This window comes from Delphinapterus leucas, chromosome 3 (genome assembly GCF_059928025.1).
Source record: "Delphinapterus leucas isolate spDelLeu-1000000601 "Yukka" chromosome 3, BTC_Dleu_Yukka2, whole genome shotgun sequence".
NCBI classification, from domain to species: Eukaryota; Metazoa; Chordata; class Mammalia; order Artiodactyla; family Monodontidae; genus Delphinapterus; species Delphinapterus leucas.
In genome coordinates, this window is record NC_143131.1 from 72,212,276 (window position 1) to 72,230,841 (window position 18,566).

The window sequence follows — 18,566 nt, forward strand, 5'->3', positions numbered from 1 at the left end:
GCAACATACAGGAGACTGGATCTGTAAGTAAAATACAACTCCTGATAATTAAATGATTTGGGTTATGTGTAAAGTGTTAGAAAGGAAGAACGTGTTTCCATGGAATTATTCATTATTATGAATGGAGTGACCATCTCTTGCAAAGCTACGTAATCCTTAAATATCTGTGTATGATTAAGTTTATTTGGAAATTCTGCATAAATTAACCAGGAATGAGACATTACTAGCTACTCAAATAATGGATATGAGAAATGACACTAACATATCTGTAAGATTATAGGACTACAAATAAAATGGGAAATGTGATAATATTTCTCCTCAAAAAATTCAATTTAATTTTATTTTCACACAGATAAAAATAAGCACTGTTGTATTAGAAATCATTTGTTTTGAGCGTAAATGAAAATATTATGTTAGTGTACTCTTCTTTGATTGAGCTTATGTCCTTATGTTTCAAACAGCTTGTTAAAGTCAGAAGATATCATCATATTTTTAAAATTATGTATTTTAAATTTTTTGAGTATAAAATATTTCAAATGTTAAAAAATGCAAACAGGGGGTCTTCCCTGGTGGCACAGTGGTTAAGACTCCACCTCCCAATGCAGGGGTTCGATCCCTGGTCAGAGAAGATCCCACATGCCACGGAGCAACTAAGCCGTGTGTCACAACTACTGAGCCTGCGCTCTAGAGCCAGCGAGTCACAACTACTGAGCCCACGTGCCTAGAGCCCGCACTCTGCAACAAGAGAAGCCACTGCAGTGAAAAGCCCATGCACGGCAAGGAAGAGTAGTCCCGCTCATCACAACTAGAGAATGCCTGAGCGCAGCAACGAAGACCCAATGCGACCAAAAAAAAAAAACAAACAAAATAACAGAAATCTTTATTACCACCAACCACATTTGAAAGATTTTTTTTTTTTTAAAGAAGATGTTGGGGGTAGGAGCTTATTAATTAATTAATTTATTTTTGCTGTGTTGGGTCTTTGTTTCTGTGCAAGGGCTTTCTCTACTTGTGGCAAGTGGGGGCCACTCTTCATCGTGGTGCACGAGCCTCTCACTATTGCGGCCTCTCTTGTTGTGGAGCACAGGCTCCAGACGCGCAGGCTCAGTAGTTGTGGTTCACGGCCCTAGTCGCTCCGCGGCATGTGGGATCCTCCCAGACCAGGGCTTGAACTCATGTCCCCTGTATTAGCAGGCAGACTCTCAACCACTGCGCCACCAGGGAAGCCCTGAAAGATTTTTTAAATATATAAATTTATTTTTATTTTATTTATTTTTCTCTTGTAGCGGAGCACGGGCTCTAGGCGTGCGGGCTTCAGTAGTTGTGGTGCGCGGGCTTCAGTAGTTGTGGCGTGCAGGCTCAGTAGTTGTAGAGCATGGGCTTAGCTGCTCCGCGGCATGTGGGATCTGTCTCCTGCATTGGCAGGCAGTTTCTTAACCACTGTGCCACCAGGGAAGTCCCTGAAAAATCTTATTTTTTGCTTAGTCTCTCTTTTTTAAGAAAAGGAATAGGGCTTCCCTGGTGGTGCCGTGGTTGAGAATCTGCCTGCCAATGCAGGGGACATGCGTTCAATCCCTGGTCTGGGAAGATCCCACATGCTGCAGAGTGACTAGGCCCATGAGCCACAACTACTGAGCCTGCGCGTCTGGAGCCTGTGCTCCGCAACAAGAGAGGCCGTGACAGTGAGAGGCCCGCGCACCGCGATGAAGAGTGGCCCCCGCGAGCCGCAACTAGAGAAAGCCCATGCACAGAAACGAAGATCCAACACACCTAAAAATAAATAAATAAATTATAAAAAAAGAAAAGAAATAAAACATTATAAATTAGCTATCCCTCAACCTTCTAATCCCTTTTCTATTCTTTCTTTCCAGAGATAACCACTATCCAGAAGTTAGTATGTGTTTCTCCTGTGCATTAAAAAAATTCTTCTACTACATATTTATATCTAAAAATTTGCTTTTTTTCAAAAAATTATGTTTAGATTTTTTCCATGTTATTACATGCAAACTATCTGTCCATCAGTAGGAGAAATGAAAAACTATGGTTTATTCTCACTAGGAATATAGTATTAGAAATAAAAGTGAATAAACTAGATCTGAATGTATCAGCGTATTAAGCTATTTTTAACCAACTGAAAGAACTCAAAAGTTATGTAATACTTTATATTACTCATACCATATATTTCTTAATTCAATAAATATTTGTTGAAAGTTAATTCTATGCCAGGTACCATTCTAGCTGCTTAGGATGCCAGAGTGAACAGAACTGATGAAGCCCTGTTTTGGCTAGCTTGCCACCTGGAATACGTATTGGTTAGGTCGGCTTACGGTCACTGTCAGGAAAAAGAAAGAAGTATCATACCCGGGAATGGTCAGAGTAGAATCCTAAATTTTCAAAATGTTTCAAATCCTTACACTATCTCTAAATGTAAATCTTATTATTTCTATTTACAGATGAGGCAACAACCCAGATAGGTTAAACAAATTTCCCCGCAGCTCATAGTTGACCAAGAGGGTATTCAGATTCACTTGCTTCAACGTTTGTAATCTTTTGATACTATCGTGCTGCTGCTTTACCAATGTCCACAACGCTGTTAAGTGAGACCATAAGGATTTAAGACATTTCTTAATCCATAATAAATTATATCTTATTCCTAAGGACTTAAGATATTACTTATTACATAATAAAATAGCACTAGACCAAGACTGGAGACTATTTAAATCTATATGATAGTTTATAGTAAAATGAGTGTTGGTGGTTTTGTATTTCTGTGGGACACTTCCTTGCCTGCTCACCTTTTTAACACATGTGTATCTTTACATCCTTTTCTTCAGTGTGAAGAAACACTGGGAGGTAATACAAGAATCACTCTTTGATGTTACCCAGGAAAAATAGAGGAGTTAGTGACCTTATACTTTAGGCCCAAATACCTACTTTGTAGAATGAGGATTTCTTTCCTTTCTTTCTTTTTTTTTTTTTTTTTTAATTTTTATTGGAGTATAGTTGGTTTACAATGTTGTTAGTTTGTTGGGGTTTTTTGGTTTTTTTTTTGCGGTACGCAGGCCTCTCACTGTTGTGGCCTCTCCCGTTGCAGAGCACAGGCTCCGGACGCACAGGCTCAGCGGCCATGGCTCACGGGCCCAGCCGCTCCGCAGCATGTGGGATCTTCCCGGACCGGGGCACGAACCTGCGTCCCCTGCATCGGCAGGCGGACTCTCAACCACTGCACCACCAGGGAAGCCCATCTGCTGTTTTATTGTATCAACCTGGTTCGTGTTCATGAACTATATACACATTATTTATGTATGTGCATATGTGTGTGTATGTGCAGGCATGTGTGTATGTAAGTACCAAATGTTAATCAGTTATATACATGTATTTGATTAAATGCACAAAAACAAAGTCCCAATGCTTCTTGAAAAATATTTTATGTTTTTATGGTTTGGGATCTTTTTTTCTTACTAATTAAGAGAAGAATGCAATGTCCTCCGACTGGTAGCTCCAGAGTACTTAAGCAGATAGGCCTTGCACTTAATTTCACTAAGGGCACCTCAAAATGCACCTGGGCCTTTTACTTTCATTTGTGTTTTCCTGTATTTAACCCTCAAGGGATGGGTAGATGCATGGTCAATAGGAAAGTGGTTTAATATTACTGGCTGCACTGACTATCACTTTGCGTTCTACACATATTGCAGCTTCAAATAGTTTCCACAGGAGAAAAACAAATGAAGTCTCTTTTTGGATGGTTTAGAGACAGAAGATTAAACATTCTAGCTTTCTTTTTTTTTTTACTTTTTTTTTTTAAACATCTTTATTGGAGTATAATTTCTTTACAATTGTGTGTTAGTTTCTGCTCTATAACAAAGTGAATCAGCTATACATACACATATATCCCCATATCCCCTCCCTCTTGCATCTCCCTCCCACCCTCCCTATCCCACCCCTCTAGGTGGTCACAAAGCACAGAGCCGATCTCCCTGTGCTATGCGGCTGGTTCCCACTAGCTATCTATTTTACGTTTGGTAGTGTATATATGTCCATGCCACTCTCTCACTTTGTCACAGCTTACCCTTCCCCCTCCCTATATCCTCAAGTCCATTCTCTAGTAGGTCTGTGTCTTTATTCTAGCTTTCTTATTCTTTTATTTTCTGAGGTTCAACATTATATTTAGCAAAACTTGGTAAGAATATGGTATAGGAACCCTCGATAGCAAAACAGTCATTTAATATTCTGGATTACATAATGCCTCCATCCTTGAAGTAGTCAATTTATTTGATGTGCATTGTTATATTACATCAGTCTCAATATAATCATATTAATTTATCTCTTCAGTTTTAGCATTTGTGATCATTTGATCATGACCGAGTTGAAGTTTACCTCCCTTTATCTATGAACATTGTTAATATTTGTCAACGAATATTGTGGGAAAGTAGGTTCAAGGTATGCAAGAGAAAGAATAATTTTGGGCAGCTTACCTTGATTTGAATCGAGGCTGGATGAAGTATGATTTTCTATATTGACGGAGGCCTTACTACACCTCAACAGGAAGCACCATGGAGTGAGAGCTCCCACTACTATCAATACTTCGTGTATAATATTCTGAATATGAGATTTCTTTTCACATAATCATTTTTTAAATTGAGGTAAAATTTACATGGAGTGAAAATACAGACTTTAAATGTGCAATTAAGTGAATTTTGACAGTGTCCCAATCACCCCAGAAAGCCCCTTTGTGCCCCCCTTCCAGTCAGTCCCCCCACCCACAGTCAACCACTGCTCTGATTTCTATTACCATAGATGAGTCCTGTCTGTTCTTGGTCTGCATATAAATAGAATTGTACAGTATGACCTCTTTTGTGCTCAATGTCTTTCATTCAATATAATCCTTGCTTACATTTTAATGAGTGATGTTTAAATAATTATTATCACAATTAGCACCAACATCGGTTACATTCTGGTTTATATAATAACTAGTTGTGTATAATTTTCTAAATACAGAAGTTCAATACATCCTGTCTCATATTTCTTGATTCTATATTTCACAGTAGCTTTCTCTTCTATTCTCAGATTTTACAAAATGCATTATTAAAGGCAGGAAGAAAACTGGCCTTTAGCAAAGTAGTTGAGCTCTCAAGGGCTGTTGTATATGCTCTCGTATTGTTGTCAGTACCTTTAAAAAGGATCCTGGAGAGGATGCCCGACTGAGGAAAAATAAACCATTTTTCTGAGTTTTTTTCTTAATAAATGAACTCAAAGGAAAAATACAAGCACTAGCGGAGAGCTTAGGAGGAGAGGTGCTGAAAAGTATTACCCTTTTATCTTAGTAGAACTCTGTGGTAGAGAATACGTTTTTTTGATTTGGCCAAATAATTTCTTTAACATGTTTTAAAGGTAAAACTCTGTGCATGCAAAGAACATAAACCAAGATATTTAATTCGGAGGACAGGAAAGTGGGGTGGAAAAGTTAGATTATTTTTAGCCTTCCAACTCGTACTTGGTAACTTAGCTGATGAATTAGGAAGTACCAGAAAGTGGTATACTCTCCATGTCATTTCAGCTGATGGTATGGACAGAGAGGTTAGCAAGGGTGACATGTTTTCATTGTTCTAATACTGTTGAGTTGTGTTGGCCACTTGTGGGAGCAGCTTGCAATGACCATGAGCCAGGCAGCTCTAAGTTCAACAGAAATCCAGTCAGGATCCCTCGACTTTGCAGTCTTAAAATTAGATGGCAAAAAAAAAAACCAAAAAAAAAACAAAAAAAAACAAAAAAAACAAAAACAAAACAAAACAAAAATTAGATGGCTCAATCGGATAAACAGATCCTTGATTAGGCAGAAAAAATTAAATCTTACGGGATGAATTCTGAAGTCCGTCAAAAAGAAATGCAGGTAAGCGGCTGGGAAAATGGCCAAGAAAACACAAATATTCTTAGGAAATAATATTTGTGATTTAATTATGGGACGCTTGTTGCTTTAGTAAGCCTTTTGGTTTGGCTAGTGTAGTCAACAGAGAAGCAAACTCCTAATCTTAAGGCTTCCTCCCGGTCAGCTGAAGGTGATAGTTGAAAGCTTCTGCACCTGGAGAAGCCTAAAGGCAAGTTCACCTGTCCTGAGGTTTTGAAAATTGAAATTGAAAATGCACTGGAATTTTCCAAGGGCCTCTTCAGTCAGCAGAGAGCTTTCTGTAAATCCACTGTGTGGCACTTAGTTTTGTTTGGAAAGAGGTTTTTTCTAAACTAAAACCTTTCTCTTTTTGAATATAAGTAACACATCCTACAGTTCAAACATGAAAACAATATTAGAAAGTCTGTGTTGTCAAGTCTGGCTTCCACCCTGCTCACCCCTTCCCCCAAACCGCCATCACTTTGAAACTACTTTGTTGTTTTCCTTGTATATACTTCCAGTATTTCTTTTTGCAAATATAAGAACATTGATTGTTTACGTCTCCCATTTTTCTCTGGAATCGGCGTACCATATACCGTTCTATGATTGCTTTTTTTAATCTAACAATATATTCTGGAAAATTTCCATATCAGTACATAGAAGTTTTGTTTGTTTTATGTTTCTTTTGAACTACTGCTGTTGGGCTGGACCACGCAGGCCTGCACGCTCTGTAGCTGCCCAGCCACAAGACCTAGGAAAGAGCCCAGAGTCAGCGAAGAGCAATCAGTGGTTTAACGATGGGGGACCTTACATGTCTGAAGCAAGGTCCTGGAGCAACACCCCACCGTGCGTGCGGCACACAGGCGGGCAGGACATGGGGCAGTCTTCGCTCCGGAAGGGAGGGAGGAGGTTACCAGTTATAGGGGGAATTGATGTCAGGTGGGCTCATCGGTTACCAGGGAAACCAGCAGAGGGGCAGGCCCCTCGCCACCCCTTTGATAAGCTCTCAAGGTGAAGATGTTTGGATCTAAAGATTAGAACATCACTGGCTGGGGCCGGGAACAAGTGCGTAGGCATTTACTGATTAGGCTCTATGCCTCTTGACTCATTGATGTCAGGTGAGCCGGGTGCAGGTGAAGCAGGGACTGCTTCAGCAGGAGATGTACAGAGAGCAAGAGAACAGCCATCTTGGGTGGCCTGATCATATAACTGTATTCAATGTGTTGATGTACCACAATTTATTTAAACACTCCTTTATGGATGGGCACCTTCCCAATATTTTAATCATAAATGCTACACATACAAACTTTTGCATACAAACAGGTTTGCATTTCCAAGCAGATGGTCTAGTAAAGAGAAACAAGTGTACCATATGGAATATTCATGGAATAAATGCTTGAAGTAGGTAATTCTCTTTCTGTAACAATTACTTGTAGAAAAGTCTCTCTGTGTTGATATATCTGGCACCACTAGTGGGAAGTTTGGGGATGAACACCTGCAAAGCACTGCTTTCTCCATAGGTAGAGTGTGTGCTTTGGCCCTCAGCAAAGGGGCGTACCAAATTGTCTTTGGGGAGAGGATGTGATATTCCCAAGAAACAAAAGAGCACATTGTCATCATCACAGGAGAAATCTGAATTTTGTTGGCTTCTTCTTACTGTTATTTTACAGAGTATGGTAGCATGTATTTTGAGTAACTTTTCGGGCGAGTAAGGATCTTTCACTGATTAGCACCTATGAAGGTCTTAACTGGGCCTCGGAGCAACCCTGTGAGTTAGTCATAAATGAGAAAATTGGTGCTTAGAGAGAGTAAATAACTTGACAAATGAAATGCTACTTAGCTTGTGAGGAGCAAAGCTGGTCTGATTCTCAACCAGGAGACTAGATGACCTCTGGAAAAACTGCATCTAGGGTCACTGAGCAGGCAAAATAAGAAAATGAAAGTCAACTCCATCACAGAGAAGCTATTCAACATCCATTACAATGGGTCTCGCCCTCGCTCATGCACCAGCTGCAATTTCTTTTTCCTCAGGTTGCCTGGCCATTGCAACCTCCAGGCCCTGGTGCTGTTTTTGTGGAGAGGAAGGTGGGGCAACGGAACTGACTTGGACCTCGCATTTCTGGCTGTGGAGAGTTCGGGGAAAGTGCTTTCTTGACAACTTTCAGTTTAGTGCGGAATTGCCCCACTGGTAGTTCATGTTTCCTCCCTTTCAGCCTGGCCCTTGTACCAGTTACCAGATTCAAAGGGGATTATCATCTCTATTTGGCCTAGAGCAGAGGTTGGCTGCTAGAGATGGGTGCTTTAGGGCTGGAGGTTCTTCCTCAAGTGGGAGCTGGTCAAGATTGGGGGTCTGATGGAGCCGATGATCTGGCAAGGTTGCTGCTAAAACCAGAAACCACTTTAGGGCCAGAAACTATGAACATTTTCCTACCTGTTTTCCTAACTATAACTCTCAGGCAAAAGTCCCCCAGGAAAGAGGCTGTACCTAGAAGAGGAGAGGTTAAAGGAATAGCCTCATTTTGGGTGATGGAGGCATTTGCTCTCTGGAAATAGAGATAGTGGGAATTCAAGGGAGACACACAGTGGGGAAGTGAACTTGACTTTCCACTTTCATCACTGGATCTCGCTTAGAAGTCTGTCTGTAAGGAGAATGTGTAGGAAAAATGCCGTAAAATATGCAAACAAAATGGAAAAATGACTTGGTTCACAAAATGAAAACTCAAGATGCCCTGCTCTGGGTGGTTTGCCTTTATCAAATTCAATAACTCTATTTAATCCAGACTCCCAAACATCATTGAAATAAAATAACCACATCCAAATTGGACTTAGGGAGCACAAAGTGTAATCCTCTAGACTTTGGTTAGGATGGTTCACGTCTGTGTTCTGCCCCCTTAGGTCTCCCCTAGCCCATAAACACGTTCAATTTCTACCCGGCCTTTTAACAACCTTTCCCTTCGTGGCCGCTTTCTTCTTCTTCTTCTTTTTTTTTTTATTCGGTACGCGGGCCTCTCACTGTTGTGGCCTCTCCCGTTGTGGAGCACAGGCTCCAGACGCGCAGGCTCAGCGGCCGTGGCTCACGGGCCCAGCCACTCCGCGGCACGCGGGATCTTCCCGGACCGGGGCATGAACCCGTGTCGCCTGCATCGGCAGGCGGACTCTCAACCACTGCGCCACCAGGGAAGCCCCCCACTCCCACCCCACTCTCTTCTTTTAATCACAAACATTGTAAAAGATTAGTTCATACTCGCTGCCTGAAATTTCACAACATCTCTTAGACGGGCTTCTGTGGTCTCTCCTCTCTCCCACACCATTTTGTTGAACTAGTTCTCAGATATCACCCTTCTTTCATCTTCGTCCTCTGGAACCCCAATAGAGCACTGCACACTGTTGAACGCTCCTTTTTTTCTCTTCCTTGAAACCTCTCCATGCCTTGACCGCACTCTTTGGTTTTCCTTCTCACTGCTCCCTCCTGACTTTGTCCTTTTCCCTCTGTAGGTCTCCCCTCTGCAACATTCCCTTCCAAGCCTTCTTCTCCCTTCTCCCTTTGCCCTTTCTTCCCCTTGACACGCTTTTCAAAGGCACGGCTCCTCCCTGTTAGTAACTTCCAAAACATCCAAAACCTTCAGATTGACTGGTATCCTGAGCTCGTCTCTACTTACAAAATTCTCACATTCTTCTTGGATAGCACTCAACCTCCACAGGCTGAAAACTGAATTAATTACCTTCCTGACAAAGCAGTGACCTCTCCATATCCAATTTGAACATTACTATGATCCTAACCATTTAAGCTTGAAACTATAAACAATTCCTTATCTATCATCACTCCTACCGTAAACCTCATCATTTGCTGTACTTTAACAATTCCATCTCTTGTAATCTTCCACTTAATTCCTTAAACCCCAGACTTCTTAAACTGCAGTTATATGATCAGACCCCAACCAACTCTTGCAGTCTTGTGCCTTGGGAGCTTCCCGGCCTCTGTACACGGAGGGTAAGGAGAGACCAAAGAAAGAGGCAGACCACTCCAGATTGGTGGGTGGCAGGTTTAATAAGCAAGGAAACTTACACAGAAGGCTTATCTTGAGTGGCTGCAATATAAGTGAATCTCTGCACTCGCTCACCAGAAACTTAAAAGTTTTGTTTCATGGCTGAGCAGATCGCGGAGCGGCTGGGCCCGTGAGCCATGGCCGCTGAGCCTGCGCGTCCGGAGCCTGTGCTCCGCAACGGGAGAGGCCACAACAGTGAGAGGCCTGCATACCGCAAAAACAAACAAACAAACAAAAACCACAGGCTCAAAGATTAGATTTTCAAGATGGTGACAACGGAACATGAAGCTAAGTGGAGGGCCACGTGTGACTGCAGAGGTCTTGTGCCCACAAATCAGCCCTGTCCTTATCCATCTGGGCCTTTCTCCATCCTACCCACCTCCAAAGACAAGTCAAAGGCTGCTTCTGCTGGGCAGGTTACGAAGTGCCTATTCTTGGGGCTTCAGCTCTGTTCCAAAGATGGCCAAAGTGGTTCCCTTCTAGCACTTTGCAGATGTCTCTGAAAACACTTCCTATTTCCTATTAGCCTTTTAATCTCCTATTAGGTTATACATTTATTAATAGCAAGGGCTACATCTTGATTCATCCTAGAATCTACCACGAGATATGCATAATAATTGCTTAATAAATGCTTGCTGAAAATGGATAAAGAGAACAAAGAGAAAAGCACTGCTATTCTGAAGCCACATGCAGCGTTTCTGCAGGAGGCATTCTTTTTTTCATCAGAGGAGGAGTCACTGCTGATGCAAAAGTCCAGTTCTCCAGTCGGCTGGCCAGGGCCTCCTTATTTTCCTTTTCAGTTCCTAAATTAGTCTCTATGTTGATCTTTCTAAGGACATTTCCTTTAGAAATTATATCAGTAATTAAATTTTGGTAATGGATATATTTTATAGTTTCTAAAAATGGATGAATTCACTAATTTCCCCAAATATTTAGATAGAAGCCTATGTTTTCAACCTCTTTTGGTTAAGTAGACTATTCTGATGAAGAAAAAAGAAATAAGTCTGGAAGTGCTTTTTACACACTTTAGTTTAAAAAATATTAAACATGGGGATATCTTGCACAATGAGTTTTGGAAAAGTCTGTGTAATTAAGCAAGTTATCAAAGATCTTCACGGAACTGCTTTGATAACAAACTTGAGCCACTTGATAAGAACCTTGAACTTCCCACACTGGCTGGATACATATATCACCCCAAGAGCAGGGAAACAATTCACACTCTCCCTTCCCCCCAAAACACAAATATCCCTCTTTTTGAGTATTTTGAGTTGAAAACCAAGAAAGCTCACTTGTGCTTGTGGGAGAAGCTGCTTTAAAAAAACATGATAAAGTGGAATAAATTTGAACAGCAAAACATTAATTAAAAAAATGCACCACAGACACTGCATCACTAAGAAAGCCAGTAACTTTACTGAATTGTCTGCAAAATACAAATTATACCTTATTTCCAGCAGGAGAAACTTTTGAAAATTCCCCACTTTTATTCACTACAGACAGCTGAATTAAGTCCCTTGAGATACACAGATGTGGTTTAACTTAGTTATAACATCTTGTCATCTAGTGGCGACAAAGTCCAGCTTATGCCGCTGTGAGCCTCTATTTGAATATTTGTTGCAAATGCTTGTATGCCCTCATTTACAAGCTATTTTAATTACTGTCATTTAATGGAAACAAGTCCCCAGAAAAAGAAAAAGAAGAAAAATGATACAGCAAACCATCTGAAGCAATCCAAGTCCTATGCCTACAGTGACCCAGGGCTGCTTCGCTCCAAGAGAACACTGGTAATGCATTCAAACCACAACAGAATCCGTCTCTTAGCTGACCTCTCTGAATTAAACTGAGGTATGGATCAATTTGAGGTATGAACAGGGAAGGCAAAATACAATACCCGATTATGAAAATAACCAAAATGGACAAATTTAATGTAGAAGATATGTGGCTTGGATTGCTCCACATCTTTGGTTAAAACGTATTAAGAAAAGCCTTTAATTACATCTTGTAGTCTGAAGCATTCTAACAGACACCAGTATTCCATCAATCTTCAAAAGATCTGTAGTGGCAGGAAATTAACGCCATATAAGTGATGACATCACAGCAGATGGCACAAACGGGAACAGATGAAGTACGCCATGCTTAGGCAACAGCATTTATTGGGGGTTCAAGTGGCGGCTTCTTCTTTAAAAAAAAAAATCTTTTTTTTTTCTAAAGAAAGAAATACAAAGCATTTACTCTCTGGAGTAAAAAACAAAAACAAGGATAAAGGGGGCAAAAAATGCTATCTCTAAGTTAGAAGATGGGTATGTAAGAAAAATAAATACATAAAAGTGTGAGAGGGCAGACATTTTTTTTAAAAAGTGTATTGGAATTTTTTTAAATTTTCACCTTAGTTAACCTTAAAATGATCTGAGGATGATAGGTATTTTTATATTCATCATTACAAAATGCTAAATTCCACCTTTGGGAAAAAATAAGCCATTTTACTAAAAAACACAATTTTAAAAAAGGTTGAAATGAACAGCCTTCCACGCACCAATGCATACAGGTTGTGCAGCTTGCGTATATTGCATCAGTTTTACCAGTATTTAAGCTTAATATTACCAAAAAATCTTCTAAAATAGGATTAGATATAACAATACTCGTAAGCTGTGTAAAATGCCACTTATGGTTCTTTTACTTGCAATGAAGAATGTTGCCTAAAATGTTACTCTAGGATGGGTTATGTAAAATAACACTCCCTCAGGGCTCTGCCCTAAACTCCTGAATACAAAGGATTTACCATGATAAAAACCCAAAACCGTACTAGCTTTGCAAATACAATAAATGGTAAATTACAGATAAGGTATAAGGGTAAAGATAGACAGCGATTGTTTACAGAAAGTGACTCATCACAATCAAAATTGTGCTTCTTCTCATTAAATCATCTTCAAAAAATTCTCAGATTATCCCTTTGCTATCTTGCCACCACTTTATATGAATTCAGTAGTGGGAACAAGAGATGACTGGCATCCATTTTCAAGTGATTCTGTTCTTTTCATGTTCTTATAAAACTATTGTCAGAACTGCTATAAATAGCCAAGGCTTCTGCTGGTACTTTAGCTTACTTTATCTTCAGCATTAGAAAATCACTTTTTCTTTCTTGCTGAGGCAAATTGCAGGTAAAGAATTAATATGGCTATTTTTTCATATTTTCACATAATGACCCTTTCCCACCCACTGGTAAGTTATTGATAAAGAGTTTTGAAATGACAAAGAACATTTGTGACATTTGCATATTTTGTACATATCAACTTATAAGGATGGGTTGTAAGAATGGGATCAAATTTATGGCGAGGAAAATAATTTTCTGTTTTTCCCATGTGTGAATGTGTATGTGTGTGTGTGTGTGTGTGTGTGTGTGTGTGTGTGTTCAGGGATGATTTTCTGTTTTTCCTCTGCATAAATGTTTTTCTTTCATGTTCCATAGATACCTGGAGTAGTGGGATATATGAAATGATTTTTTTTGATTTAGTATATAAAACGTTAGTACAAGGCAGGCTAGCATCCTATATGGATAGAAACAAAGGTGCATTGTGGTCTAATTGTGGATTTCAGATCAAGTTAAGAAAAATATAGCCTAGTTAGTAAGGTCTCTTGGCTTTTGCCACCCAGCGGCAGCCTTTTGCAATGAGAAACACATAGCAACTATGCAAGAAAAAGAAAAAACTGGATAAGAAATGTCCTACACCTGATATAGCAGTGTCAATCTTACTGTCTATCTTCTTTGCTGTGTATGTCAATGTGTATGACTGGAGATGAATCGACAGATCTTCACATTCCAAGAGAAAATCATTCCTAGACTGAAATCTCTTTTAAACAATATATATCAACTTTCTTTTATGGCACTCACTTTTTAGAGGGTCTGAACATTAATCCCTTATAGACGAATATTAGACAAGAGTCATCATTATTTTTTGAAAATTAAAAAAAAAGGGACATAGAGAGGTTCTTTAATGGGATTTCTTGAAATGGCTATTAAATCTCTTTATTGAAGAAAAAATAGATGACATACATGCTTTATGCAGAAGTGACATTTGGGGGTCCTGACACACCGGGATTGTTCAACAGTCCTATATTGCTGACAAGATTGTTAAGGGTCAGGTAAAATAATTAAAAACGGATGACGAAGCAACTATCCCTTTACCTGCTTCCTTCTTATCTAGCACCCAGTCTTTCACATTTTTCTTCTGTGGGAATTTATAACTCATGCATAGAGTAAACTCCATATCACTTGTTTCTAGGGCTATATTGGCGGGACATGTGCCCCAACACAGCTCTCTCTTCTGGGCATATTTCTTAAAAGCGTTATCAAATTCTAGGCTGAAAACCAACCATATCATTTAGGATATGGGCAAGTTTAGGGTATGCACTTACTGAATTCCAAGATGCTTGGTGAAATGGTGAGATCAGAAAGGGGCCCTGCATTTGATAAAAATGCAAAAACAAAACCAAAAAAAATAGTATGAAAGAAACTAATTAGTATATACAATGGATGTCAGTTGACCCAATTGATTGCTAATGGGTTAAAAACAATTTAGGGTGTTGCAATGTGATATGTTCTAATCCCACAGGTTATCCTTTTGACAGCTGACCTTGAACTTATAAAATGTATGCAGAGTAAAAGAAAACAGAAAGAAAATAGTTACTCAAATGTGCAACTGCACAAATATACCCCCCTCCCGCTATTAAGATAACAAAACTTCTGCTATTACCATAATATTATATATATTAGAAAGCTATACACAAGCATGTTAATTTCACAGATTTTTTAAAAGATTCTTAATATTTTATATAATTAGAAATACACATTTCAAAAACAAAACTTCTACAAAGAGAAAACAGTTATCTTGGTTAGCAAAGCATGGAGTTCTTCATGGCTTAGGGTAGTGCTTTCTATACAAAAAGTCCTTTTTGGTTTTTTTACAGGACTGTTTAAAATATTAGCGAAGCTATCAAGGGGGAAAAAAACACATTTTGGCTTAGGTAAACTACAAAAAGCCACAAATGCTTTGCAAACTCTGTCTTACCTTTTATATGAAAATAAGCAAAATGTAATGTACATATTTTTATATTTTTATTTAATAAGAGATGCAGACCCAGATTTATTTATTTATTTAATTAAATACGTTAGCCCTCAAACTCCACATTTTTAAAAATAGGTATGGTCCTCTTTTAATGGTCGTCGATCCTTTCTCATGAGTGCCATACACCAAGGATGTGCCTGCAGGTTTGTGAGCGATCTCGGGGTGGGTGTTAGGTGACCTGATGTGTTCCTAACATTTAACCGTGGCCACCCTTTGCCGGGTCTGTCCAAGACATCTATACACTTTTCTATATGTTGCATAACAGCTGCTCTCTCTTTCAGTAAAGATCTGCCGCTTTTGGCAAATGTTTCCTTTTGTCTATTTACATGTAAATAACGTTGAACCTGCAACATGACACTATCTATTGTAACATACATTTTGCAAAGGAGCACAACAGTGAAAAGAAGTTAGCCTTAAAATCTATTTTGTACAAGTGTTCTGTTGTACAACTCAAGTGCTAAGCTTATCTCAGCATTTCTGTTTATCTTTATACTGTATCACTGAGGCAATTTAAAAGTACTTTTACAAAACAGAGTACCTGACTTTTTTTTTTCCACACACAGCACATATAATGCATATCGACCCCCCTTCCCCATTAAGGTATAGCACACACACACACTGCAAGAAAAAAAAAAAAAACTATTAAGTAATAATCTGATCATGTTGCCCATCCTTCAGAGAGTCGCATGCGCTTGACTGAGGGACTTTCCCTTTCGTCCGGCGAAGGTCTGGTGAGTCCAATGGGGGAGTGGAATTCGTTCCGGTGATCCTCTCGGTCGCTGCCATCGTACGAACTGCTACAGCTGCTCAAGCTGTCAACAGGAGATCTCCCCGCCTCGTGGCGCGTGTGTTGTGGGTATCTCGAAGGGGTGGTGGTACGGTCTCTAGGAGGAGAAACAGGTTCTGACTTGATGTTGAGGCTTTGAGTAGAAGGCAGGGAGAGATTTGAACTCTGAGATAAATGAGTGCTAGTGCAAGCTCTGTAGGAGGAAAGGAAACCCAGTTACAGATGGAGGAGGCCTGGAGCCCCCAGGAACTCACAATTACATTAAAACATCAGCTTAAAGATTTGCATCGACAACAGAGCATGCCCAGAGGAGAGCGTGTTTGAAAGCACCTGGGGGCGTCGCCTTCTTAGAGCAATTGGGATGCTTTTGTTGATTTGCCCCGTAATAATTCCAGCATTTAACTAGTCCAGGCCTCATGAATCATACCTCTAGTCTCTCACAGCCTCCCTAAATGTACGGGTTACTGGTTCAGGAAGATTTTTAACAAGACACGCTGGAAAAAGCATTTTCTATGTCCATGGAATTTCTCCCTAGGCTAGTTCCAAAATGTAATCCAAGACTTAACAATAGGGTTTAACAATACAGGGTTTAGGTTCTGAATTAGACTTCTTTGATTTACTAATGCCTGTGTTTGAAAATTATTGTAGAGGGCTTATTATGGATATAAATGTTTCCCTGAATTTAATATGCATATTAAGTTGCACAGTCTTCAGAGAAAGTGAAGAGAGTTCAAATTTCAAATAAATAGAATCCATAAAATGCTACCTATAACCGCTTCTGGTGAAAAGCTTAGGATGGGGAAAGATGGGGAAGGAAAATTTAAGTATTGGCTTAAAAACACTTAAGACTTCCTATCCCACTAAAACTGAGAAAGAATTTGACTTTCTTCATCCTTTCTCAGTTACATGGGATGAAAATACTGTTTTTTTTCCCCATAATTTCCTCAATATTATTATAGCTAGTCTCTCCCTGCTGGGATACTAAGACCACTCCTCTAATTTATCATTGTCATTAGTTGATGAATCTGGATTTGCCTAAGGAAAGGTTGTTGTAAAAAAGGATCTAGTGTGATTTTACTGGGTTTATAACCCTTAATCCTCATTTAATTCCAGGATAGCATAACTTGCCCTTCTTCCAAGGTGTGGGAGAATTTAGATACTTGGAAGTTCTGGAGGGAAAAGCATTAAGCTCTTAGGTGTAGCTAGCAATCACAATGACTTTGATCAGGATAAACCATAGTAATATTGCTGACATCAATTTTAAGATGCTTGTACTGTTCTTACATTCTGAGTGCACTGACATCCACGGCTAGAGTCAGTGTTACTTGTCCATATTGTCAAGAGGGAACAGATATCTCTTTTACTGAGGAGAGTCACAGTAAAGAATCATCCATACAGACACACCCACTTTAAACAGGAAAGCAAACCCACCTACTCATGTATGTGATTATGTTACTTTCCAATGGAGAGAATTAGATAGTATTAAAAATGTCACTGTAAGCAGTGAGAAAATGGGCATGTATTTCAGAGGAAAAAGTGGAGTAATTTGGGGCTGGGCTTTTGGAAGATGCAATTCAGGTTCAAGATACATAGAGATAACAAAATTAGAAATGAGTTTATCTCTGAGTGATGTTTTATACAAAAGCACCACCTACTGGCAAAGAATTACTTCCCTTCTCTTATTAATAGATGAGCTAATGTAGAGAATAACGTAAGGGAGAATTGTTTGTTTCCCTAATAAGGCTTTCTTTCTCTCTCTTTTATGATCTTACAGAATCAAAGCAGTCTTAGCATTTAAATCAAGATACTACACATTGAGTGTATATAATTTTCAATCATCTGTTTATACATTTATTTGTTTTTATTTTACATTGTATATTAGTACACTAATTTTCTAAGACTTTTAATTAAATACTCTTTAAATCAAAAAGATATTGAAATGAGGAGGGGAACACCTGTATTTCAAAAGGATCCATAATGGTGGACTATTTTATCTTGGTTCAGAGTTACTTAATGATTCATTTTGATGTCACAGGAAATCATCTTTTGATTTCCGGAAGAAAGAATTTTCCTGGCTCTGGATAAGAAAGACTATTTCACTAAAATTTAATTAAATGCTTCTACTATGAATCACACAACTGTTTAATAATGAATGTCAATTAGGGGTCTGAAAATAAAGTGGCATATCAATAAATACCTTTGCCTGCCCTTTGACATTTAGATTCAGAGGCAGGGTGACATGGAAAATTAGACAAAAAAATCTGGTGAGTTGAACCAGTATAAGCAGTTAATCTGCATAAATTGAGCAAAAAATAATAAAATCAAAATGCTGTTTCTTTAATACAGCTTTTGGAAGCTGCTTTTTCTACTTATTCACTCCATTTCCCAAAGTCAGCTGGCTTGTATAGATTTTGCTATATCTCTTCCCCACGAAAGATACAACACTCACTTGTTTATCCTTTCCTACAAACAAATAGGCTAGTCCCTGAGATAAGATAAACTTAGTTGGTGGCATTTCATTTGACAGTGAAAGCGTTCATGAAGCATTTTGAGTAGTTCTGGGGACACTAAATCCACAGTAATGCATTGTAAGTGATATCTTAGATTCAGCTTCATTATACTGTGCTATGGGATTCAAAAGAGAATGAAGTTTAATTGGCTAGTCTCCATTATCAAAGATGTATGTTCTTGAAAAAGGAGCATTAACAGCACTTCGCTGTATATATACT

General features: G+C 39.1%; 1 protein-coding gene across 9 annotated transcripts in view; it reads right to left on the reverse strand.

The window, feature by feature from the left end:
• Positions 1-11,317: 11,317 nt before the first annotated feature.
• Positions 11,318-18,566, reverse strand: part of MEF2C (myocyte enhancer factor 2C) — a 148,577-nt gene continuing 141,328 nt past the window's right edge. For 7 of the 9 annotated variants that reach the window (XM_022593126.3, XM_030759672.2, XM_022593120.2 and 4 more), the window contains one exon: positions 11,318-16,030. In XM_022593126.3, coding sequence (XP_022448834.1) covers positions 15,709-16,030 — 322 coding nt within the window. In that variant the 3' untranslated portion in view covers positions 11,318-15,708. The remainder of the gene's footprint in view (positions 16,031-18,566) is intronic. The other 2 variants (XM_030759678.2, XM_022593145.3) reach the window with 1 other exon arrangement.